Below are 26784 nucleotides of genomic sequence, written 5' to 3'. Positions count from 1 at the left end.
TTACATAGCAATACAGAGATGAACAAATTGTACTATCCTCCCTTTTGTAGGCCAGCATGCATTACATGTTGGAAAACCTGTATGCTTTCACTAGTCTCAAGGATCTCTCAGTACACATGATGACAATGTTGAGAATGTAAACTCCATTGGGTTTATTTTTATACTTTGTTATCTGCTACTGAAGTTGACACTAGAGACTTATATGTGTAGTTTCTCAGTCTTGTTATAGCCAAAGAAAAGCTTTTTTTCTTAGCATTCCACTGGCAGACAAATATGTGCATTGATGGTCTGCTCTGAGAGATTTTGAAAATTGATTAAAGGTGCAGCCTTTATAATAATAGAATGTTCATAAATCATGAGGAAAACTGGTGTCATCTGCTCATGAAGATGTTAGAGCATGCTGATGCCGCTGACTGTATGACTTCTTTTAGCTTGGATATCTTTACATTTGTGCATGAACAGAACACACTATTCTTCACACAGGCACCCATCTCCATGGGAACCACTTCCACATGGTGCAACCCCATGCTGTAGGGATGCTCATGCATTGCATAGGTTTCTGCTACCTGATTAACATTCTTCCTCTGAGGTGCCAACTGTATAGGAAGGACTTGCATGATCATGCCTATTCCATGACTGACCAGACTTCCAGCAGCAGAAAGCATACCATGGTGAAGCAGCTACCATACTGTTGGATGCTTGTATGAAGAAGGCTAAAGGTAAATTTGACCATTGCCCATTTTGGCCTATTAAATCTGCTATGGGGGAGAGATTGATGGAGTGGATAACTTGTGGCACAATCCTATGTGTGTCTGCTCAGAAGTAATGGTACTTACTCCCAGGAAAGGGTATATATGCACTTACCTGGGAGTCAGAGGGGTTTACTTGTGGTAAACATGCATAGGATTGTGCTGTTAGTCTGATTCATATACTTTTTTAATTTTAAAAAGAAGAGGATAGTTTGGCCTATTCCTTAGTGTGGAATGGATTTTGTAGAATCTTTTGTTCCACCATCATCAAGAAGGGGAAGGGTCATGGCAGTGCACCTCTTTTGTAGGTAGAACATACCAGATTTAATGTCTGAGGAGGGCAGAGAAAAATCCTGGAGAGCCACTGCCAGTTGACAACACTTGTCTGGTTCAATACAACAGCTTTCTAGAATATCAAGATGTGACTCTGTTTTCCCCTTCATTCTCTTTCTTGTTTGTTCTCCCACTAGTTCCTCCTAACTCCATGTCTTTTTTGGGATCTTTGCATACAATGAGTTATTGAACGCCGTTCTTAATGAGTTAATCAAAGCCCTTCTGATCAACCATAGTACAAATTGCTCTTCTTAGGACAAAAGCCATACAATGCTCAGGGGAAACAAGTATACCCACTACTCTATTGTAGTTGAAGTAAACAGTGCAGCAGCTGAAGCTTTTCGTTTAAACATATGTAAATTTTATTTATGACATATTGGTTTCATGTTTTCATTTTAATATTTTCTTATCGGATTCATCTTCACAGTAGAAAGCAGGCCATATTTTCATATGTAAAGAAAAAATATTGTCTATCTGCTTTCAGAATCTATGGAATTGATATCGTATATGGTGACTTCAGCAATACCAGTCTGCTGTCAGCTCAGGCCACAGGTTTTTTTTCTAAGTTAGAATTACAGGTTCAAGAAGATTTGTTAATGTAATGTTATTATGAAATACAATTGTTTGACTCCAGTCTTTCAAAGGTGGTCTACGTATCTTGTAGGTATGTTTACTTTTGTAGGTAGGGAGCTTTACATTTGTCAGCTGGAGAGATTCTAGCAGATTCTTGTGTTAATACTTTCTCTCTTCTAAATATGTAGGATCGTGAACTTTCTAAGTTCAGATGTGACTCAAAACCATAGTTTGCTTATCTAAGCCATGATTTTGCGTTCTATTTGAACCAAGCCAGTTCATAAACCATGGTTTTTTTGATGCCAACAAACCAGAAACTGAATCCATGATTTGAAGGTGATTTGCAAACCATGGTTAGTGCTAACTGTGGTTTTGTGCCTTGTTTGAATTCGTGAGCCATTGATAAACTGCAGTTAGAATGTTTGCTGTAAGAGGCTACTGTATAGTGTTAAAAGGAGAGACTGTGTGACCTTATGAAGTTTTGTCCTGAGCAGATGAGAAACAAAAGCAAACATATAGACCAGGAGTGTCAAACAAGGCCAACGGTCTAGATGCAGCCTCCAGAAGCTCTTTAACTGACCCTCATGATGATTTGGCTGTTCCAGCACTGCCCTTTCAGCAATGCTTCTTCTGCCAAGCCTCTGGGAGGGAGAGACAGAAGGAAGTTTCAGAAAACAAGGAAAGCTGCACAGTAAGGGGCAGACCAAGATGAATGAGAGAGGGAGAATGCTGCCAAGGTGCTGGGAGAGCCCAATTAATACATGGGCTACACTTTTAGCAACACTACTTCTGCTAAGACCACTTCTTAATTGCTGAGCTGCTAAGTGAATCTGCGGCAGAAGCAGTGCTACTAAAAGCATAGCCATGTAATTGGGCTTTCCCAAATCTTGAAAATATGATCAAGAGTTGCATATTTTATGTCATTTGCAGCTAATGAGTTTCTAGGTGAGATGAAAATGCTTATTCCTGGCCATCGTCTGCTTAATAACATCACTTCCTGCTTAATGATGTCAGTTCTGGCCCTCAGCAGGCACCATGAATGCTGTTTGACCCACCATATGAAATGAGTTCGACATCCCTGATATAAACTGTGGTTTGTCTGTTGTACATCTTGACATTCAAACAATAGTGATAATCACAAACCATGATTTTGCATTATGTATGAACCCAACCTTTGTCCTTATTCCTCATCCAAAAACTCAAAATATGTCTGCAATGAAGGTGACAAATAGCATAATGGAAGGTAATATCACAAAGACACTGATAGCTTTGTAAAGCAAAGAAAAACAGCCATTTTTTCTTTACGCAGTTTTGATGGAGATGCATCATCTGGAAAGCTCCCTCCCAAGTGAAAGGTTTGTAGATTCCCTTGCATAGTCTGTTACGTACCCTCCCTCTCAACTCTCTGACAGTGCCTTTCCTACTCACATTGGCAAAGCTGTTCAGAAGTAGATAGACCTGCACAGATGTGGAAAATAGCAGTTAAGGCCAGTTCACACATTGTATGGCTGTTTAGGTTATACATGTGGTAAGCATGAGGCACGCTTGCATTTAAGGATCCTTTCCTGTTGCAAAGAGAATTATTAATGGACTCTAGAACTTACATGATCCATCTGCTGTGAACATGGAGTGTACAGCTTGCATGAATGTAGTCTACATGTTTTTCAGGCCAGTCCTATCCCTGGTGGTGACCAGGATTCCAGCGGTGCCAAAATGGCAGCCACTGGATTCTATGGGCATTGGGCTAGCACCAGGTTAAGGGAGAAATTGCTCCCTGACCCCAGGTAATGCAGCTGTGGTACCAATGGATCTCCTTGGATCTGTGCCTGCTTTTGAGTGGGCACATACACAAGGAGGCTCATGTTGGGCTGCCCATACCAGGAGGGAGGCTAGGATATGGTTATGGAAGTTAGGATACAGGAGGTAGGATGCGGAAGTTAGGATACAGGAGGTTATGACGCGGAACTTAGGATACACTGCCTACCCCCTCTTCCCTGGACCAATCCTCCCCTCCCTCTACCCCATTCTGCCCACTCCACGCCTCCCTCTGCCCTGAAAATGCTCACTGCCGGTTGGTACTGGAAGAGGACTGGCCGGCTGTCCACGCAGCACTGAGGCTCAGTACCGGCAGCCCCTCCTCTCCAAGTGCTGCGGACGTGCCTTATGGTGCATTTGCAACACCCAGCACTGGATGTCAGCACCAGCACTAAGCCTGCTTAGGATTGGGCCCTTAGTCTTTACACATACTGTATAGGATCTTGTTCATGTCATCATCGTCATTCTTTATTTACGGTCACAGACCCAACATCTCTTGTTCATGTTCAGTATTCTAAGCATGATGTAAGCTGTGCTAGCTCTTAATTCTGAAAAGGGAATTTGATTGCCTTCCATCTGCTTTATGTAGTAATTCCATAGGAATAAGAGATATTTTTAAAAGTCCCATGTTAAGTTTCACATTTTTATGTTTCAATTTCCCTTTTTATTTTGTTTCATTTTTATTTATTTAAATTAGGAACAGGGTGAGTATAAAGAACAGTGTCATCAAATAATCAAATCAAATATCCTATAAGTGGATAGGGAGATGCTCTTTACACTCTCAAATAACACCAGAACCAGGGGACATCCACTAAAATTGAGTGTTGGGAGAGTAAGAAAAGACAAAAGAAAATATTTCTTTACTCAGCGTGTGGTTGGTCTGTGGAACTCCTTGCCACAGGATGTGGTGATGGCGTCTGGCCTGGACGCCTTTAAAAGGGGATTGGATGATGTGCATGTACAACCTCCTGATTTTAGAAATGGGCTATGTCAGAAGACCAGATGCAAGGGAGGGCACCAGGATGGGGTCTCTTGTTATCTGGTGTGCTCCCTGGGGCATTTGGTGTGCCGCTGTGAGATACAGGAAGCTGGACTAGATGGGCCTATGGCCTGATCCAGTGGGGCTGTTCTTATGTTCTAATCCACTTCAGAAGAAGTAATTGTGACACTTTGGAAAGCAGAACAGTTTACAAAGCTTGCCTGAATCCCATGATCATAGACTAGTCTATGACTAAAGCTTCAGTCATAATTTTTCTACCTTGTTTTGCTGGTGAATATTGCATTAGCATTGCAATGGCTCCCCAAACAATTAAAACCACAGTAGTCCACAGAATGTTGCATGTTTTATCAAATTGCTGTACTGAATTCTGCTCTGGGACTGTATTGCCACAATTGAATATTCTTTATTAAAATGTCTGTAGAAAATCAGTCTGTAGCACATTGATTGTTCATTGTACTTGCCTTTCCAAAATCCTACTGCTGAACAGTATATTGACTAAAATCATTTTTAGTCTACTGATCACTCAGGTTGTATGTGAAATATATCAGTCTACTGTATTTTGGTCACAGCAATGTAAAGTGAGTATTAACCTCAACTCAGTTCGATATCTGCATTGTATGACTCAGTAAATATTATCTCACTGTCTGGTTTACCACCAGAAGTCAGAAAATTAAATGGCCCCAGATGTAAAAAAGAAATGGAGACAAGTGTTTACTGATAACAGGAAGAGAGAAAGCTTGCCATAGGCAGCTTTTGCATATACTATAAACTTACTAAACAAGATACCGAGCTAAACAAGCGCATCGGTAAAGCAGCTACCATGTTTTCCAGACTCACAAAGAGAGTCTGGTCCAACAAGAAGCTGACGGAACATACCAAGATACAGGTCTACAGAGCTTGCGTCCTGAGTACACTTCTGTACTGCAGCGAGTCATGGACTCTTCGCTCACAACAGGAGAGGAAACTGAGCGCTTTCCACATGCGCTGCCTCCGACGCATCCTCGGCATCACCTGGCAGGACAAAGTTCCAAACAACACAGTCCTGGAACGTGCTGGAATCCCTAGCATGTATTCACTGCTGAAACAGAGACGCCTGCGTTGGCTTGGTCATGTCGTGAGAATGGATGATGGCCGGATCCCAAAGGATCTCCTCTATGGAGAACTCGTGCAAGGAAAGCGCCCTACAGGTAGACCACAGCTGCGATACAAGGACATCTGCAAGAGGGATCTGAAGGCCTTAGGGATGGACCTCAACAAGTGGGAAACCCTGGCCTCTGAGCGGCCCGCTTGGAGGCAGGCTGTGCAGCATGGCCTTTCCCAGTTTGAAGAGACACTTTGCCAACAGTCTGAGGCTAAGAGGCAAAGAAGGAAGGCCCATAGCCAGGGAGACAGACCAGGGACAGACTGCACTTGCTCCCGGTGTGGAAGGGATTGTCACTCCCGGATTGGCCTTTTCAGCCACACTAGACGCTGTGCCAGAACCACCTTTCAGAGCGCGATACCATAGTCTTTCGAGACTGAAGGTTGCCAATACAAAATAAACTTACTGTTGGGGCCAAACTACATGTTAGTGGGAACACATACATTGACCTGAGATTTTGTTTTCTTTTAAAATAGTGCACATGAAAAGAAGAAATTGCAGCAGGGGGTGGGGGGCATTAGACTTTTGTCCCAATCTGGTTCTCATTTCAATCAAGTGCATGCTATTTACAATAGATAAAGGTGTTAATAGCTAGAGGAGTTTGTTTCCAGTGAGTAAGATAAGGATTACAGCCTTACTAAACACAGTGGGCTTACTTCTGAGTAGAATAAATAGCACTTTTTCAAACACCTCTATTAATAGTATATATGGGGAGCACATACTTAGTGTTGGGTGGAACCATGATGATGGCAAAGTTGTAAAGTTCCTTAACTGCTTCCCCTGCCATTTTACCCTCCATTTCATGTGACTTCCACATATGCCTTTCTTTTTTAAGAAAACAAATTCAGATTAACTCCATGCAGTTTTGCTAACATGTACTTGGGTTAAATTTCTGTATGCTGGGGGTGGGGACTTCTTGTAGACATAGTGCTATCTAACTAGGAAATCCTAGACTTGTACGGGCAATTCAAGCAGTTGTGTATGGTAGGGTTGCCTACCAGTCTCCTACCAGTCTGTTAAGTTATCAAACTTCTGCCCTCACCTTGTTATCAATTAAGAGAGATGGAAGTCTGTTTTCCAAGCCTCCAACTATTTTAAGTTAATTTTTAATTAAAAGATTATTCTGTGCATGCATGTAGAACACATACATGCATGTTAGGAACAGGTCAGGAGACCCGGGTGTGTGTGTAATGCAGTGCCAAGAGCAAGCTATACCCCACACCTTGTTAGGACCTCCTTCCTATTGATAGTGGCAGCTAGAGCCTCATTGACTACATTTCCATGTTGCTATCATACACTGACTTCCAAGTGAGTAACAGGTGGGTGATGAGCAGCGAAAGCCCAAGAGGCTGTGCAACCTCAGGTAGGCAAGCTGGCTTGAGTCAACTACTTGTGGCCACTGCAACATGCTGCCCATCTTGGTTGGTTGGCTTTACAGTTGGTGTTTTCAACTTGCCAGACCCCTATGAACACCAGCATCAAGCCAGTGAGCTAATTTTTACAACTTCTGCTGCACAAAGCAGGTGATAATGGAGAGGGTGTGACAAGTTGGAAGCATGTAATGGAGAAGTGCTTTCTCAGTGTTTAATTTCTTAACTATACAATTCATATTTGACAACATGTAGTCTGTGGCATGCTTCATTCAGTAATCTTTCTGTACATGGAGCCACTATCTCTGCTTGGAGTCACTATCTTTTGAAGTAGATATCCTCAGTATTTCCCATCTGTAAAATAGGTAAATGTTGTGTAGAATACAATCCTTTTAGTAATATGGTACATGTGTGTGTGGCTGTTGCTTGACGTTTACACTAGTTTGAGTTCAGTTTTAGTTCACTTAGTGCAGGGCTCTCTATGGCATGTTTTGGCTTCACATTGCATAACATATTGGATGCTACAGCAACTATCAGTACAGAGGATTCTGAGGTTAACCTGGCCAAATTCTGTAACTACCTCTGATGTGTCCACATCAGCTAACTTTTCCAGAATATGTCATGAAAATGGCTGATGAAGTGGTGTGTCTTACCAGGGCTCTGTTTCCACGTTTCATCATGGGAAATGAACACCATTTTAAAGAACACATGTGGTCTTCTGTGGTACTTCTACCAATATCTAGATAAGCATTGCTCCCCAGAAAGCTTGGTGTTTCATCTGACTGACTTAGGATTCTTCCTCAAGTGTAGATGTGTTCAAGAATAGCTGGCAGTTTTAAAGTAACTTTCACATCTGCTGCTGCTCACATAGCCTGATATCAGCCCTCTGTTTTTTTCTCTCACAACATTACAAAGTGATATCCAAGTGGCTGCTCTCTTTAACACAATATATAGGTGTACATATGTATTTCCTTTTATTTTAATGTCTACTACTCTCCAGTGTCATTTGTGTTTCTACTTCAGCTCAAATCTACTTCGTTTTAGCTTGACATGACTTCCTGGCAGAGGTCAAAAATAGTTCCTTAAATTCTGATGTATTATTTGACCGTGACACAGCCAGTTTGCTGCCTTAGACCCAGTGATTATATTTTTTTGTTTCAAATCAACTAAAGCTGACACTATTTGTAACTGCTCTTATTGGTGTTTTGGTAGTGAAGCTGGAGCCTCACAAAGGCTGTAGTTTGGAAGCTCCATTTCCCAATATTATGTTGCCTTGAAATCAGGAAGTACATGTATCATTGTTGTCCTAAAAGCCCTAATGTATGACAGGAAATGTATCAGCAGTAAGATTTCCCAATATTTTTTTATGGCAGCACCCTTTCAGCAAATTCAGAATACTTTCAATGAACACCCGGGATATCCTCCCATGCTGCCACTTTGCGTGTTTGTTTCAATGAAAAAAAAAAAGAGACACAAAAACCTTGTGCTGACTTTGGCCAAAGAGCAGCATCACTCATTCCACTGCAGTCTCCTCTTGAGCTTCTCTAAAGTAAGACAGCAGCTTGTCATGCTGTGCAAGAAACTTACTGTTTAGTAAACATTCTGTTGCTGGGATAGTCCTTTATGTTGCATGTAAAGAGACTCACTGCTTTGAGACAATTGTGGTTTGCATATGCTTAAAGGACAAGAGGAGGGATTAAAAAAGAAAAATCTTGGTGCAGACATGAAGTAAAACCTTTCCTGTTAAAGTCAGTACTAGAGAGAATATCAAACAGATGCTTTTAGACATGAAAAACATGTAAATTGTAAGTCACTTCTTAATTTTATCCACATAGTGTAACTTCTGACTTCAAGTATGAAAATTAACAGGGGGGAAAAACAGATTGTACATTTCTTGAACTTTCTGTGTTAAAAAATTGTTATGGGGCCCTCATTATTAGTTTTGTTGTGTTGCTAAGGATGACATTAGATAGAAGGGATATTTTATGGAGAAAGTTCAGAGACATCAACAGCCCAGTCCTATGCATGTTTACTTGGCAGTAAGCTCCACTGAATTCAGTGGGGCTTACTCCCAAGAAAGTGAGCATAGGATTGCAGCCTAAGTCTGAATTGGCAGTTGTTGTTGTTACTGTTATTATTATTAACAGTATTTATATACCGCTTTTCAACTAAAAGTTCAGAAAGCAGTTTACTGAGAAAAATCAAATAACTAATGGCTCCCTGTCCCAAAAGGGCTCACAATCTAAAAAGAGAGAGTTGAGAGATGATGGTTATTAATACTTTGATGATGGTTATTAATAAATTAATTCCCTTATTCCTGGAAGGTGATGGTTTCTCTTTTTTAATAATTTCCTTTAAGTAGGAGAGTTGGGTGGGTGCAGTTTGCTGTTAACCTCCTGCGTGGTCAATTACTAGAAGTGTTTGAAGAAGTTGCTTCTATCACTAAACATTTTTGGTGGTTTTGTACCTGAAGATCAGTCAATATTCTGTAGATCAGCGGTCCTCATTCTTTTAGCACTGGGACCCACTTTTTAGAATGAGAATTTGTCAGAACCCACCAGAAGTGATGTCATGACCGGAAGTGACATCATCAAGCTGGAACTTTTGTAACAATCCTAGGCTGCAATCCTACCCACACTTACCCAGGAGTAAGTCCCATTTACTATCATAGTTAAAAGCATCTTCACAGTAGCCTGTTAAAAGTACAGATCTGTAACATTTCCCCAAATGCAGACACATACCATGGCAGCATCAAGTCTAATATATTAAAAATAAAATATTGAATGAATGTGGATCCACCTGAAATTGGCTCATGACCCACCATTTGAGAAGAACTGATAAGTGGTTCTCAAACTGTGGGTGCAGAACCCACCTGTGAGTCATGACCCATTTTTTGGTGCTTCACAAAACTGACAGGCCAGATTAGGCTATATGCATCAAGGATTAATCAAGTGCTACTTGGGGAGGGAGCCAGCAGCTGACCTGGGGTAGAGCAAACTTTCCAGAAGTACTTTCCAGAAGTACTGTTTAAGACTGTGGGGAAGCTTCAGAATACTTCCCCAGTAGGTCTTGGAGCTGTGCAAGGTCCATCACGCTGGGTAAGTATTGGGGGCGGCATCGTAGACCCTTGCCCTGGGCGCCGCGTGGGATAAGTCTGTTATGGGAGGAGCACTGCTGTCCAATCACTTTTATAGCCACACCCCTTGGCAGTAACAATCAGGCAACAGCCTCTAGGGCCTCTGAGAACCACTGCTCTAAACCAGGGCTTCTCAGCCCTGGTGGTTGCAACATCCCAGCCTGTGGGCCCTGGCCTGTTTCCTCTTAAGGGGCGGGACAGCCAGGAGGCAGGGAGGAGGCAGTGGCGTGATCCCTAGGATCCCCAGACAGTCATGCAGGGCTCCCTACACCCTGGTAAGTGTACCCAAGCCCCTGCAGCCCCCCTGATTGGCACGATCCTGGGGATTGCGTCACTGTTTCCCCCCACACCGCTCCCGCAAGAATTCACTGTGACTTTCAAATTCCCTGGGAGTTTGAAAACTGCAGCTCTAAACAATACTTCTCTTTCAACAATACTTTTCTTTCTGCCTTGTGAGTAGTATTGTGAAAAATATATTAAGCAAAAGCATATGTTGTGACTTTAAACTGCTCCATCACCCATATCTCATGAATCTTTTCTGCCTTCCAATGAGAGAGGGGTTTTTCCAAGACTATTTTTCACATGCATTTTTTAATCTTGCATGCTTACATTATTTCTCCTTCTAGGTGGGTTTGCAACAGCCTCCCATATGAAATTAAACCAATGGAAGCATCTGCAATTGCCCTTGCTTTTCTTCATTGATGGAATTACAAACCAATCAGCTTATCCCTGTTTGAAACCTTGTTGTGGAAAATAGGAGTGAGGGGGAACTACAGGGAGAAAGGTGACATGATTTTAAACTTGGGATGTCAGTCACTTGCCTGGTAGAATTGAATCAACTGACAATTCAGTTGACCAGCTGTTTCTTGCCCATGGTTGATTATTAAGCCGAAAGCATCCTTCTTTGTGCAATGGCTCACTTTTTATTGCATTGTGTGTTATTCAGTAGCAAAAAAAGTAGTGATTGCACGGCAGATATGTTTTGAGCAGAGTTTGGGGGTGTTTTTTGCACTGATGTAGAGATTGACCCTATATCAATGTGAGTACCATATGTGAACCAGTACTAGGGTTCAGATTGGATTATACCAGAGTTTCTCAACCAGTGTTTCAGCCAGTTTCTATACCAGTGTTTCTTGAAGTCATACTCTGGTGGTACTCACAGGAACCCTGGACTCTGCTTCCCAGCAGCAAGATCAGGAACGTGAAACAACAAACAGTGGTAGGAGACTTTTTCTGAACTCAAAGAACATCCCATTCACCCTGAGCCTCTTATTGGTGTTGATTGTGTCACATCTGGCCTCCCAACCCAGAAGAAACTAGTGATAAACTTTGAGTGTTAAATTTTATCTGTTGGAAATTAAGCAATGTATTATTAATGCACTATTTCATGCCTCTCTTTAACTGTGTGTGGTTTTTTTTTTCTATTCTAGATACTCCAAATGGAAATGTTCCACCCCAGCATTTGTTGACTTCGATGCTAATCCTGATTTTAGTGTTCATAATTTTAATCCTTATAGCTGGCTATTTCTTCAGGTAGGCATGCATCAGACGGTCGGCTTGGAACTAGTTCCGTCTTGTTTCCATGTGATCTTCTAACAAGGAAATGAAAGCATGTGTACATGCAGCTGTGGTCTCTGTAGCCTCCCACACTAGTTAAGAGTAGCACAGAATGTTACACCCTGTTCCTCTATGCTGACTGAAGCTTTTACAATCAGAAGATGTTTAAAAAGAGTTTCTCCAGAGTTACATGGTTTGTGAAACAATCTCCAGTAAAATATGTTGTTTGAAATAGTTTCTTTTCATGGGAGCTACGTTTTTTCCTCTAAATACATCTCATTATATTTATTAAGGTTCAGGAAGCACAGAAAAGCAGTTGTGAATTCCAGTGATAAAAAAATGCCAAATGGAATCTTAGAAGAGCAAGGTAATACATTTCATTTACTTCATATTGAATGTTTTCATTCCTTGTGTTAAAAAAATTAAGAAAGTGAAAATGGATATCAAAATTTTACTCTTATTCTTTAGCCTTAATTACTTTTAGTTTCGATTGTGTTTCAGAACTGTTTGTTATTTTTAAAAGCAGCTTTAAATGTGGTATCAGAATGTGCTGCCTACATTTTTGGCTCTGAGTAGGCTATGATATTTTGTGAGAAGTTTTGATTCAGAAAAACAAAGTATTTTTGATTTCATGTAAAGTGAAATCTTAATGTTAAGATGTGTCAAGCAGGTTAGAATTTGGGCCATTTCACACTTTGTTTTTAAAGTGTGGGACTATGTTTTAAATGCCAAAAATGTGTGTGAAAATGTCAAGGAGGTGCCTGAAAATATGCCTATGATGCAGATAGGATTGCCGGCAGCAGTTTGTTTCTATGTAATGTGCGAAACAGCTGTGATTGACACTTGAAAAATATATGTGACAGGTTTATCCATAGGCTGAATTGTGGTCATTATGATGTTGTTAATGCTTAGCATTTATATGCTACACTTTAAGTGTTTAAAGTAGTTCACTTATTATCTCTGTAAGCTATACAGCAGCCCTGTAAGTTAGGACAGTATTATCCCCTGATGATAATACTGCACCCGAGGCTCAGATATGGTTATTTAAGACCAGCCAGTGAGTTTGTGGCTGGGGTGAGATTTTAATGGGGTTGTTCAGTTCACATTCTCAGCTGCTTGACTATTCCAGTTTTCATGTATAAAATGAAAGGTAGAAATATAGCAAGTGTTGAACAAGGTCACCCTTATATTAGGAAAGTGCCAAAATAATGAGGCAAGAGCAAAGAAAAGGAGACATCATGCCCTTTCCTCCTAGCAGCTTGGAGGTTCCTAATCCCCTTTTTTCAAACACTATGTATAGGCGTATTTGTCATGCTTCCAGTGTAAAGCATATAAGGAAAAAAAAACTTCCATTTTTAACATATTTACAAAAGCAATCTAAATAGTTTTCAAGAGTGTTGAAGATTCAGAATTATGCAAGTGAGTCTTTCTAGGGTTGCAAAAAATGAGTGAAGCAATAGTCAGTGTGTCAGATTTTAACTAAAGAAATGTGCCTGTGTTTTTCTAGAAGTGGGTTTCATTTCAGCATAGCCAGTTATGAAACGGAACTCTCTCAACTCTGATTTCAGAACTGTTCAATTGTCATATCATCTAGATTTGTCATACAGCAGTAGGATTGATGAATTTTTAAAAAATTCAGTGCAGAATCTGGGTCCTGCCTCTTTGTGGCAATTCAGTTTCATGTACTGATTATAGGTTCAGCCGGTCTGCTTTGCCTGCCAGTAGTGTAAGTGAACCAGTGTAAATGTAACACTGTTAACAATGATAAGCATAGGTAATAACTGGTCTCTGGGCTGTGTTTTCCCTCCCCAGGGCACATCCCCTTTAACTGTGCTTTAAGTAAGTTATTGACGCTTAGCACTTGACTGTAGCTAAGTCTAAGCAAGGTATCCTCTTGAACCAGGTATAGTGAACAGGCAGGCACCCTTTCCATATACAGGTCCAACCTTGTTATACACAGATTTTTTATACACGGATTTGACACAACACGAATGGCCACTGCAAATGAGAAGGAATGTGCTGATCCCTGGAGAAGGGGAAAAATGCATCTTTTTAAAAATCACAGTTTAAAAAACTGCTTTCCTTACTGTTGTAGAGAGAGTCATGCAAGTGATCATTCCATTCTTCAGCTGAGCCAGGCAAAGGCAAGGGCTCCTTTGCATTTCTGATTGCTAACTGTCTCTCTACAACAATAAAAGAGCTGTTTTTAAACCACAATTGTAAAGGGACACATTTTTTATTTTTTAAAAATTGCTTTTATTTAACACATTTTATGGTATCAGCAGGGAGTCCCAGAATCAAACCCCTGTGGATGTCAAGACACGACCTTATTAGCAGCAATGGAGGGGCAAGAAACCTGGAAGTGGGTCTTTAAATCTATTTTTCCACTGTTTCTTTATCCACAGATTTTCTGTATCCACTAGGGGTTCTGGAACGGAACCCTAGCAGATAACAAGGCATAAACTGTATATCAGTGGCCTCTGAGTTCATTGATGTTGACTTGGCAATCAACCTGTTGCCTTTACCATTCTGTCAGGAGCTCTGTGGTACATACAACAGGGCATTTTTACATCAAATCACTATTGTCTCTGGTTCTGACATAGTGAACAAAAAGCCTTGGCCCAAACTGCCTAGATTCCTGCTGAGTTTTTAGCTTAAATCTGGTAATTGGGTTGAGTCCACACCTGAGTTGGAAACAGGTGTTTAAATTTTGGGGTTTATTAAGCTTAAACCAGCCTCTAAATACTTGGGAAGGCAGTTCCCCAGAAAGAGATAAAAAGGAACAGTCTCATTGGGGTCAGCATGAGGAGGTACCAGCCAGGTGAAGAGGAATGCCACTGCTACCCAGCAAGGAAAGGGATGATTCTTAATTTTTCTTGGCTCTCTGGTATCGCAGGATGCTGCTTGTAATGAACTTTGTCAGAGAAGTTTTAGTCAAAAAAGAAGTTTATTTTCTTTTGAGGATTTTGCTTCTTTTGCCTCTGATCTCAAGTATAGAATTTGGTTATATTCCATTTCCCTATTTCTTTCTTCCAAAAAACCGTTCCCTTTTTTCAATTAAACAGACCTGCGTAATTTTTAACCCTAAAGAGCAGTTTGCCTCCAGGTCTCCTTTAGCTGACATGGGATATGTGGAGAGAAACTAAGAGTGTTGGGTCAAGACACTTCCTTTTCACCCAGGTAACTCAGCTCAGGAGGGCTACCTGCTAACAGACAGACCTGACTGCTCAGCTGGAAGAAATGATTGTAATGTGGCCTTAAAGACTGTTTGCTAGTGGCAGCAGTTACAATATCATGGAAGTCAGACAATGTTTTAAGTACTAGACATGACCTCTGAGTAGAGGGAAGGTTAAATTCATGATAGTGAACCTGGCCAGGAAGTCTGGAGGGACATCACACCAGGAAAAGGAAGAAGTGGCTTAACCCCTTTCTGCCCAGCCCACATATTTGATCCCTGTTGTGTATATGCCATAAAGAAATGGGTTTATCTACAGTTAACTGAAGAAGGGGAAATTTGCACCAGGGTGAGAGTGCCAATTTCCAAGGCTGGCACATGTTTTGCTGACCACATTCATCAGGGAGCCATCGTAACAACTGCTCTGACCCAGTGTCATCTCCTGTACCACTTCTGTAAAAAGCACAATTTACCTCATGTAAGCTGACTTCATTGTAGAGTATTCATATATCAGTTTTCATTGATATTATCTGAATAATTATTTTATTAGAAATTAAAGAAAGGCTTTTTGTGCAAACAACCTGTTCAGAGGTTGAAGCTGTCTGGGATAGTGAAAAATCCTATCGGATGTCTATTAATATTTAAACGGTGTCTCTTGACTATGGTGTGCAATGCATGAACACTCTCTTCAGGAATCAGGGCTTTGATGATGATGATGATGATGATGATGAATGTAGCATGTCTATTATGCTTTTCAAGGTACAGAGTGATATAAAATACTTAATTTCTATCAAATGGTATGTCGTAAAAAGTGTTTATGCCACCAATATATATTTATAGGGTACTTCACATAAAAAGGTATAAAAACTAAATCCAGAATAAAAGCACCAATTGATTAAACAAAAACAAACATCTGCTTAAAAATATTTCAGGATAAAAATTCTGGGAAAATAAATAGGTCTTTGCCTGATGCTGAAAAGGCATTTATACATTTTGGTGTCAGTCAAGCCTCCCTAACAAGAGCATGCCACAAAAGGGAAGCCATGGCTGAGAAGACCTTCTCCACTGTCACTACTCCCAAAGATTACGCAAAGGAGAGTCTTGAAAGATTATCACAGCACACAGGCAGGTGATAATCTGTGAAGGTGAAGATTATCACAGCACACAGGCAGGTGATAATCAGGCAGGTGAAGGCAGGCAGTCCTTCAGATAATGGGGAAAGGATCAGAATGCTTTTTCATTTATCTGTTTTTAAAGTCACTCAATTTCCTAAAATTATACAGTTTGACTGAGTTTTAAAAGATAGCATAGTCCTGCCGCCTCACACGTTCCTCAACATAAGGTAATCCTCGTTAGATGTTCCCTGTGTTAAGCTTTGAAATGTCCACAAAAGAAAAGAGCCAGCAGTGTTTTTTGACAGTTGTTTCACTGCTCAGCCATCATAATAAGTAGAATGTTTATGCTTTGAAACTTAATCCATCTTCATTTCTGCAAGTTTGACTCCATTGCTTCTTTGCCTGGCCTCTTTGAGCCTAATGATGCCTTTAGTGTTTCTCTTCTAGCATCCTTTTGGAAAATGACTACTGTGTTTCTCTTAAGCTTCTTTTCTACAGCTAGTTTCAATCTAGTCATCAGTTGGATTAAAAAACGTGTCTAGACTGAAACACTTCAGACTGCAGGTGTGAGGGCTCATATGATGAGTGCCCCCCTCCCCAAAAAACCACCTCTTTGCTTATTATAAATTTAAATGTTGGCAAGAAAGCCAGGGTTGGGACATAGCTTTCTGTGTTGTAGTACATCTCTGGCCCAACCTCAGTGAGAATTGGACATTAACATCTTGAGTGTTCTATGACATTTGTTAAAGATATCATCTACTTGTGGCATTTTATCCTGTGTTCAAATTTACTTGTCAGCCACCATGCCTGACCTATTCACTGTGTCTCTGGGGACCTCTAAACACCATTAAATTAAGAGCCAAGATGTGGATGAAAGTTAAACCAACTAATGAACCTGCTTATTGCCTTGGAAATATAAATTACTATGATGAATATTTATGGCAGTATAAATACATTTATAGTCTCATTAGTGGAAGAGTTAATGCCCAAATTAATTGGGTTTCTAGTATGACTCACTTGGTCAATGTTGGGTTAAAATCCAAAATCTGAGATTGCTTCTCCAGGTCCTGTATCTTGTTACATTATTTTAGTAAACCCCATGCTCTTGAAAGTATAACTTGGGATATGATCGTGTGTACCAAAGCCATCAGTTTACCAGCTGGATGTTTTTGGGTGTCCTTTTTCTCCTTTGATTCAGCCATACAAATGTGTTTCTAAAACAAAAAAAATAGTCATTCTAAAAATAAAGCAATAAACAATTTGGTCTGTCCTTGCAATAATCATACAGTGTATCTGGCATTCTGTTTTGACAGAACAGCAAAGAGTAATGCTTCTCAAGAGGTCTCCCTCTGGCCCAAAGAAGTATTTTCCTATTCCAGTAGAGCACTTGGAAGAGGAAATACGGATAAGAGCAGCTGATGATGGGAAGTTATTTCGAGAGGAGTTTAATGTAAGTCTTCATATTTATTTTTTATTTTTTTGTCAACACAAAGCCATTGGAGTGGCATCTGGGGTTCATGGTTTCCATCAACAGAACTGCACTCCATGAATAGAAGCTCTGAGAACAGGTGTATTCCAATTTCTCAAAGGGCCCCCTGCATGAGCAGAACTTCCATTTTTGGAGAGAGCTTCCATTCATGTGCACTTCCATTCACAGGTGAGTTATTCTGGATGTCATCCATAGCTAATAAAGCTTTAAAAGATGTTTAAGTGATCTAAAGAAGGCTTGGAAGTAGGCCAACATAACGTAAAATGCTTACATGAACCTCATTTAGCATTCTGTTTTAGCATACTATATTAGTCTGTACAGGTTGAGCCTACTTATCTGTGGATTTGGCTCAACACGGAATTCCGTTGAGCCTCATTCAGCCCAACCTGAAACCTCTTGAGATGACCAGAGCTGGTCATGTTTGGAACTCAGTGGTGCCCAAAATTTCACATGGAATTCTGTATCCATGAGAACAGAACCCTTGTGGATAAGGTGGCACCACCTGTACTTTGTAAACTTGACTATTTTGGCTTTTTTGATACCTATCAATCTTGCTGAGGCATGACTAACTTTGCCAGTGGTCCATTGAAGATGGTAGACCTTAATAGTATTCTCTGATTCAGGAGCCAGATATGGAACCAGGTATATAGCACTGTTTATTAAGCCCTGCTCACAACCACTGCTCTGCCTACCCTCTAAGAAGGTCCTTGTTATCAGATCCTGGGTGTTTCTTATGCTTTCTGTTGTCAGTTTGTCCCCTACACACATCTACACACTGCTGTAGTTCTTCTCTACCTAGCTCTCTGAGTCTACTTTTTGTTCAAAGCAGTATCCCATAAGTGTACAAGTCTTGGCCCCATTCCTAAAAACAACTGCTTACCCAATTGCCTTTCCAGGTTTTTATCTCGTTTTTCATCTGTGCACTATATATTCAGCACACAGTGAGCCATCATAGTAAATAGGATGCTATAGAACAGGAGTGGCCAACCCACTTGTCCACTTCTGTCACGTGGCCACTTCTGTCATGCCAGACTGTGTCTAATATACAGTGTATACTGGTATGGAAGTTGGAGATCTGAGATCTGATATCTTTTCTATATGCAGAAAAGTCTTTATGGACCACCCTATGAGATTGAATTACCTATGAAAATCTGACCTTCCTGCTTTGAAAGAAACATACTGACACTTTTGAGGAATAAGGAGGATGTTTGTTGAAACCACTTGGATTATGCTAACATTACATTGCTGCTCAGGATTCTTTCTTCAGTGTGATTTTTGTCCTTTAGTCCCTCCAGATCTGGTTTTATAGGCTTTAAGACTTTCCTGCAAATGCAGCCCTCCCCTCTGCTCTCTGTCCTCTTCAGTTTTGTTTGTATCCACTCTTTGTTCCTCTTTCCTTCTTTCACCAGTTCATGACAGAAGTAGACATAACAATGGGAGTACCACATTCATTCAAATTTCATCAAAATGAAAAAAACAAATGCCAATTAAACTGTCTCAAGTATGGGATTGTACCCTTTAAGGCTGTAATATAGAGTGACGTGAGCTCTATAATTGGCAACACTGTGTGTCAGCAATTTGTATTTTGATTATATGCTTTCAAACATGTTTCTGCAGTACTGTATCTCCATAAATTAAATGTTTATATTTGCATGTCTGTGAAATAAAAGCCAGAAATAGTAATTAAATGTTATCCTGATAACCTGGGAAATGTGGGTCGACTAAGTAAAATGCCAAATATATTTTGTGATTCAGTACTAATCTCTTTCCTTCTGCTTTTACCGATGGTGTGTTTTTCTTTTTGATGCTGTGGATTTTTCCTGCACAACATGGATACCCATTTTAAGTTTAGTAATGAGTGTCCATAAATGTATAGAACCTTAAAACTCTGAAGTCCTGTCCAGAGATTGTAATTTGCAACATGGTGTTGCATGAAAATGGGTAGTGATCCAAGACAGCAATAGGGTCTCTGGATTGCAGTGGGGGTTGCACCATGATTTTCCTCCAGGTACACACTGTGATGCAGATGGGCTGAGTTCCCAGTGCAGCAAAGGAATATGTTCACAGAAGAGTCCATATCTCCCTTGTTGGATTGGGATACAAGGTTCATGGATATCAAGATGACTCACTGTTTTTAAAGGATTTTGATAGTTCAGTGAAGGTTTTGTTTGGTGGACATTTCTCAGAGAATGGATATTTTTAGAAAAGGCTATTAAAAATGCCCTGGGTTACAATAGAAATGCCTGCAACTGGAATAATCCATAAACCTACAATGACTGTTTTAAAATGTGCAATTTTACTACTAGTAGTAGGGGGGGAAATGGTAGAACAGTCATTAGAGGAACAAATGGAAAGAACTGGTTGAACACCCATGCCCAAATCTCTATAGAGCATAATGATACATGTCTTTCTGGTAAGTGCCTCAGTTTCATTCCAGTGTTGCAGTCTAGGCAATCACAAATCCCAGGGCACTGTTGGGATTAAGCTGTTGGGATCAGATTTCTGAATTGGAGTATAGGTGTGCCCCTGTATCTGTGGTGGATCCCCCAGGGATCCCAGGGACCCCCCACGAATATGGAAACTGCAGATATGGGGAACCCTGTTTCTGTGGCCCCATGTGTCAATTAAATGCTTACCGGACCAAAAATGTTCTTGCTTTACAGGTTGCTATAAGCATACAAGCTTGTGGCAACAGCACAGGCTGTTTCCTGGCAGCCTGCATGCTTGAAAAAACTAAATCAAGGTTATCAGGAAGAGCAGTTAACTTCCTCTTCCTGGCTTGGGTGACCTTGTTGGTAGAATACACTACCTCCAGCATAGGCATCATTGGGGCACACAAGCCAGCACACCACATCAAGGTGGCTCCCGTGTGCCGAATGATGATGATGATGATTAATAGTATTTATATACTGCTTTTCAACAAAAAGTTCACAAACGGATTACAGAGAAAATCAACAAATGGCTTCCTATCCCAAAAGGGCTCACAATCCAAAAAGATGCAAAGGGACACCAGCAGACAGCCACTAGAAAAGACATTGCTGGGGTGAGGTAAACCTTAATCTGGGTAAACCTTAATCTAGTTTTCTCAAGTCGGGAAGCAGCCTGGGTATCGCTATAAATTTGAATGCTTATAGTGACCTATAGAGCAAGAACATATTCAGTCTCATAAGCGCCTCCCCATATGCGGATAATTGAAACAGTGGTACTGGATCAATGGATATGGGAACCGTCCTGTATACAGGCTATACTTGGAGACATGTAGCCTTTGAATAACCAGGGATGCTGGGGGACTGTAGATCCATGGTAGTGCATCTGTGTTGCATATAGAAGATTTCAGATTGTGTCCTTGGCATCCCATATTCTAAAATTTCACCCTAAGGGGGTGAAAAGGTAAAATGTATTTTCTTGGATTCCTCAATATCTCTTAGCTCCAATGAGATACTGACTTGGTTTTTGCTTACAAAGGTTACTTATACAAATGCTTAAAAACATAATTCAGATAAGATTTATGAAATTGCAGAAATGGATGTATTAACAGAAAGAATGAAAGATAAAGATTTAGATAAAGTAAGAAGATATTAGAAGCCATTTTACGATTGGATAGATAGTATTTATAGATTGAGTAGATTAAGTTAAGCATTTTAATGTCATATGCGGTGATGATTAATATGAATAAGTTCATAGTTAGTTTTATTTTGATGTTTAAACTTTGTTCTAAAATGCATTTTGTGATCCAATGGTCAATTATCCTGTTGTGTTATCTAACCTGTGTAACCCCATATCTAAGTTTATCCCACATCCTTGCCCCTTATCTGTAATAAATTAAAAAAAACAAAAACATAATTCAGGATTTTGCCTTAAGCACTAAAAGGGCAAATCTAAATTCAGAGTTGAATTATACAACCCTTCCTATTACTTAGGCCTGGCTGGCTTTTCCCCCCATGCTACTGCCTGAGAATGGCCTGTGGCCTACATGGCAACTGAGACCAGGTCGGCCCTTTTAACCCTTTTTAAGTTGGTATGGTAGTAAAATAATAGAAAAACAATAGCCATTTTTGAACAGTAATATGAAGTGTATTTCTGGTTCAGTGCGAAGTTCTGCTACCCCAACTTTGTGACATGCTTGTCTCCTGAGAACGTGTGTTATTGCCAGCCTTGCTTTGCTTATCCCTTTGTTCCAGTGAGAGAAGAGTTAGGGAGGGGCACTGGTTCAAGAGTTGTGTGGCACAGTCTAGTTTCCCTCACAGGAGACATTGCTCTGCTTCTCCCTGTGTTCCAGTGAGAGGAGGCTGCAGTCATGAATAACACTGTTGTTTGAAGGGGCAGAAATGGAACACAGGTCTGTGGACTCGGTAGTGCAAATGGATGATGCCATCCACTACCCTGTAGAGTTCCTCAACACCCTTAGTTCTCCTGGCTTCCCAGTGCACAAGCTTCTCCTCAAACTGGGGGCTCCAGTAATGTTGCTTCAGAACCTCAACCCACCCAAACTCTGCAATGGGACCAGGCTGCGAGTGAAGGCCCTCCACAAAAACACCATCAAGACCACAGTGTTCACCAGCTGTGCTGTTCATACACTGTTCATACCATGCATACCACTCATATCATGAAAGTACCCCTTTGAATTCAAGAGGCTGCAGTTCTTCCTCAAGGTCTGCTTTGCTATGACCATCAACAGGTGGTCATAGCAAAGCAGACCTTTCTACTTTGCTGACCAAAAACAGGTGATGGTGCTATGACCATCAACAGGTGCCTGAAGGATTGACTTGAGGGAGGACTGCTTCTCACATGGGCATTTCTATGTGGCCTGCTCCAGAGTTAGCTCACCCAGCAGCCTGGTGATCCTAGCACCTGAGGAGAGAACCACCAATGTGATCTACAAAGAGGTCTTTAAGTAGAAACCAAAGATCATAGGTATTTTTCGCTATATTTTTTCACTCCAGTCTTCTCTGTTATTTCTTCATCAAAAGTGTTACTTCAAATTTCACGTCATTGTTTTTCTGCATCAACATGCTTTGATTTATTCAAACTACATATACTTTTTCTTAAATTGTTTCCCTTTACTTTTGCAAATACCCTTACGAAACACGGATACTATGCTATTATAGTACAAAACCAATTCAAAATACAAAAATAACAATTTATTAAACCAAAAAATTCTATGGAACCATGACTTCAATAATTACAGGGAGAGTAGTTGGGGTAGTTGACATGGGGTAGTTCTGCTAAATTTCAATTGTTCATTGCAATCAAAGGAAAGTTTATTGGAGTCAAAGTGGATTTAGTGTAGTTAAATACCATAGCAAAACATGGATATTATGCTAGTAGGCATTTTTCGTGCCAGGAACCCAATAAATAAGGTATGAGAGTGGGGATCCCACAACTGATCCCGCACCCCTCCCAGGACCCTATTCACCCACCCCCTTGGCACACACTCCCTGCCCTCATAATGCCCTCCCAGCACTGCTCACTTTCACTAATATTCTTATTAGCGAGAGCAGAAAAAAGTTACCATGACATTAGAGGTTGGCATTAGAGAAAACTATTTTAGCACAATTGTTAAGAATCTGAGCAGGACTGGAACACAATCTCCTGGTACCTGAAGGGTTACACAGATGCCTCCCCCTTTACCTGATGGTGCTCTAGTTCAGTGGTCTTCAACCAGTGGTTTTTCATTCCCATAAGTTGCTGTGACCCCACAACTGAGGCTTTGCAGCCCCACTGAGGTCCTGACCCCAAGGTTGAAGAACACTGGTATATAGATAGTACCTCGGCTTTGATGGATGAACAGCCTAAGGCAGTTTCATATGTTCATGTAAGCAGAGCCACTGAGAAGAATTTTATGAGGGGGGGTACAAGTTTCTTTTGGGCCCCTCCTCTTCTCCCTTCAAATGTGAATTGGGTTCCTAGGCACTCTTTTTGACCTCAGACCCAGGTACAGTGTACCTCCTATACCCTGCTCCAGAGGCCCTATTCATATGATATGCTGAACCATGGATTTAATAATGCTGTGTAAAACTTTTCTATGAGACATAACTACCTGTAAAACTAACAGATGTGAATTCTGGGTGGTTTTCTTGTACAAACAGCTTTTCTAGTAGAATTCTGAAATGGGAGTCAGTGTTTTATTTATTTTCCAGAATATAATTTTACATACTTTATGTGCAATATTGAAGGAAAGGAACAGGGGAGAAATGAGAACAAGTCTAAGGTCTCCTTTACCTCACTTGTTTCTGAAGCTTTTATAGAAACAGGAAGTTCAGTAACAGCTTTACACAATTCTTGTCATGAATATGAAGAAAGCTGTGTTCAAAGGGTAGGGTAGCTAAATGTTTAAAGCAACCAATTTGCTTAAAACTAAACTTCAAACTTAAAATTTTTACTGTTATTTCAGCTTATGTGATTACAAATTTATAATTCTGCATTGTAAACCTATGTGTCTGTGTCCACCGTCCGCCCCCGGCCCAGGAGCGGAAATGCAAGTTTGCTGTGGAGAACTAGAGGCAAAGCAAGCCTGGACAGTGAAACCAAAAGCATACTTATTCATATTGTGGCAACAAAATGTAAAACACAAAGTGTATTACATGTCTTCTGATGAATTTTCTGTTATACAGTAGTCTGAATTAAGTTCTTCATTGTGCAGTACCTGTCTGGAACTTTTGATTTTTTTTTTTTAAGGCTCTTTTTGTTCAGCCTTTTGGTAACTCTCAGAGCCATCTTCTACATGTTTTCTCAGTAGTAAGTTTCACTATGCTCCATAAAGTTTACTCTCAGGTAAGTGTGAATAGAATTGCAGCCTTGGGCTATTATTGTATACACACACACACACCTTAGGGTAAGTTTAATTGAAGTCATTAGGATTTACTTCTGTGTAAACATAGAGTAGATATATGTCAGTATATTCAATTTCTTTAGAAAGAATAGCAAAAATGTGGCTTTAAAAAAGTCTATAAGATGTTGTCAAAATTCTATGGAACAACTTTATGGAATAAATTAGAGAAGTTATCTTTTAAAGGCAGCTACCTCAGTGTAAATTGGGCCTTTAGTAAACCTGTTGGATTCAAGCAGTGCAATCCTATGCATATTTTTTCAGCAGTTGCACTGAATTCCGTAGGGCTTACTGCTTAGTATGTGTGTAAAAGATTACAATCTAGGTCATTTTATTAGATCTTTATTTAGTATACACTAACTGAAAGTGTGTGTGAGAATTTTTTGTAGTTTTGGCCATTCTTCAGAGTGTATGTTGGCATGTTTTTCAAAGCAAAGTTTATAGTTCTCTGTCTTTGTTATGAGCATTTATATGCAATTTCAGTGTTGTAATAATCCCTAAATTTCAGCTTTGTTCAAGAACTTCATCTTTACTTCCTTTCCTTCACCATTTTCTTTTCCCAATCCCACTCTCCAGCATATTTATAGCCTCTTATTTTGCATTCACATTGCTAGCTTTCTGAAGACAAATGACACATTATGTTAATCTTGTTGGCCTTGATATGCTTACATTTTCTTTACTAACATAAAGCAAATAAAATAAAAGTCTCCAGAGTCAGGGGGTGAATCTCAGGTTCAGAACTGCAGCATAGCCCTGCTACATTCAACATTTTGCACCTATGGTCACAATCTGATCCACGTCCCACAGTTGCTATTTTCATCAAAGGAAGACAACATCAGTGTCAAAACACATGTGTCATGGGGAATAATTTTTAAGCCATTTCTGCCCAACGTTGCACATATGCAACAGGGACCAAATGTATATACCTGTGGGCTGGGCAAAAATAGGTAAACTTTGCTCCGGGCTCCAGGGTGGCTAGCTACATCACTGGGCTCAGTGCAACACGTTTAATATAACATGTAGTTGGTTGGTACCCACAGCTGATAACCCTGACCATTTGCAACATCTGTCCTTCAGTTTTCAGGGCACCATACACTTGAATTATTTTGACTCATTGGTGTTTGAACTGGCAATCTGAAATAATGATAACTTGCTCAACAACAAAAGTTCATCTTGCTCCAAAGCTAAAATTTAAATTATTTCCTCGTTTGGTGTTTTCACTAAATTTTGAGCTAGGTGGATACATTTTATCCACATGGCAATGTTAAAATGAAATACTGCATGCAACTTTATTGAATTGTGTTTAAACCTTTTACCTAAACAAACAGCTTTGTTTAGCTACTCTGTCCAAAACATTTCTGTTTTCTCTGTAGTCTTTACCACCTGGATACATGCAAGGGTCACTTGAGATGGCAAATAAAGAGGAAAACAGGGAGAAAAACAGATATCCCAACATACTACCTTGTAAGTTTGAATGATTGATTTCTTCTAACTGTGAGGCATGCCTCTGGAAGTGCAAATTTCTGAATAGACTTGTACAACGATTTTCAATTTTTTTCATCTCATGGGACACTGACAAGGCACTAAAATTGTCAAGGCAGACCATCAGTTTTTTAAGGATATATTAGATAATTTTAAAAATGAGTATTAAGAAATAGAAATCACAAAAAAATGCATTTGCGCAAACTTATATGGAATAACACATTGATTAGATCAACAGCTAACTGAAGAATGACACAGGTTCTGCTCTCCCTCAAACTCCCCCAATGGCGCAACTAATAAATGACCCTCCCGCGGCATACCTGTGGACCATTCGCATCATGAGTAATGTTTTCCAGAGTAACAAAAGCTTCCCTGTGGGTATTCTGCTGTAAAAAATTCTTGTGGCACTTGTAAAAATACCACATAAAGCTTAAATGCTTACTGGCTATTCATGCACTGTACTCACATACTCTTGCATTTCATGGGTACTAAGCTTCATAATTTTTTCTCTCTGTGCATATAGGTTAAAAATTCAACTGAGAAGAATACTGCATGCATATTGTGAAGTGGGCTGTAGTCCATGAAAGCTTAAGTCATAATAAATGTTGGTCATTAAGGTGGCACAACATTCTTTGTTTTTAATAACATGTAGTATTTGTATCCAGAATTTATTGCATTGTGACCAAAATGATGCTTTGAAAATGGACACTTACTGTGAGCATGTTGCAGTGTGCCATATGGAAGCTGTAACACTTATAAACAATTTATCATATGGTACTGCTGTTGGACTGAGAAACATACTAAGTGGAAAAGTGCTTTCAGAGTTTGTTTTCAAGGATAAAATAATACATTTTGGAGAGATGTCAACATGTATCCATATTTGCTGTAAAAATGCTCTGATTATGTATGTTGATTCTTTGCAGATGATCATTCCAGAGTAATTTTGATGCAAATAGATGGAGTTCAATGCTCAGACTACATTAATGCTTCCTATATAGATGTAAGTAATTCATTTTGCTA

At 40.1% G+C, this 26784-nt stretch overlaps 1 protein-coding gene across 1 annotated transcript in view; it reads left to right on the top strand.

The window, feature by feature from the left end:
- PTPRE (protein tyrosine phosphatase receptor type E) overlaps positions 1-26784 on the top strand; it is a 149159-nt gene that overhangs the window by 99549 nt on the left and 22826 nt on the right. The window contains exons 4-8 of the mRNA XM_066619135.1: positions 11548-11650; positions 11968-12041; positions 17278-17414; positions 25656-25746; positions 26688-26764. Coding sequence (XP_066475232.1) covers positions 11548-11650; positions 11968-12041; positions 17278-17414; positions 25656-25746; positions 26688-26764 — 482 coding nt within the window. The remainder of the gene's footprint in view (positions 1-11547; positions 11651-11967; positions 12042-17277; positions 17415-25655; positions 25747-26687; positions 26765-26784) is intronic.

The sequence above is a fragment of the Tiliqua scincoides genome, chromosome 3 (genome assembly GCF_035046505.1).
Source record: "Tiliqua scincoides isolate rTilSci1 chromosome 3, rTilSci1.hap2, whole genome shotgun sequence".
NCBI lineage: Eukaryota > Metazoa > Chordata > Lepidosauria > Squamata > Scincidae > Tiliqua > Tiliqua scincoides.
This window is presented reverse-complemented; position numbering and strand designations above follow the sequence as displayed.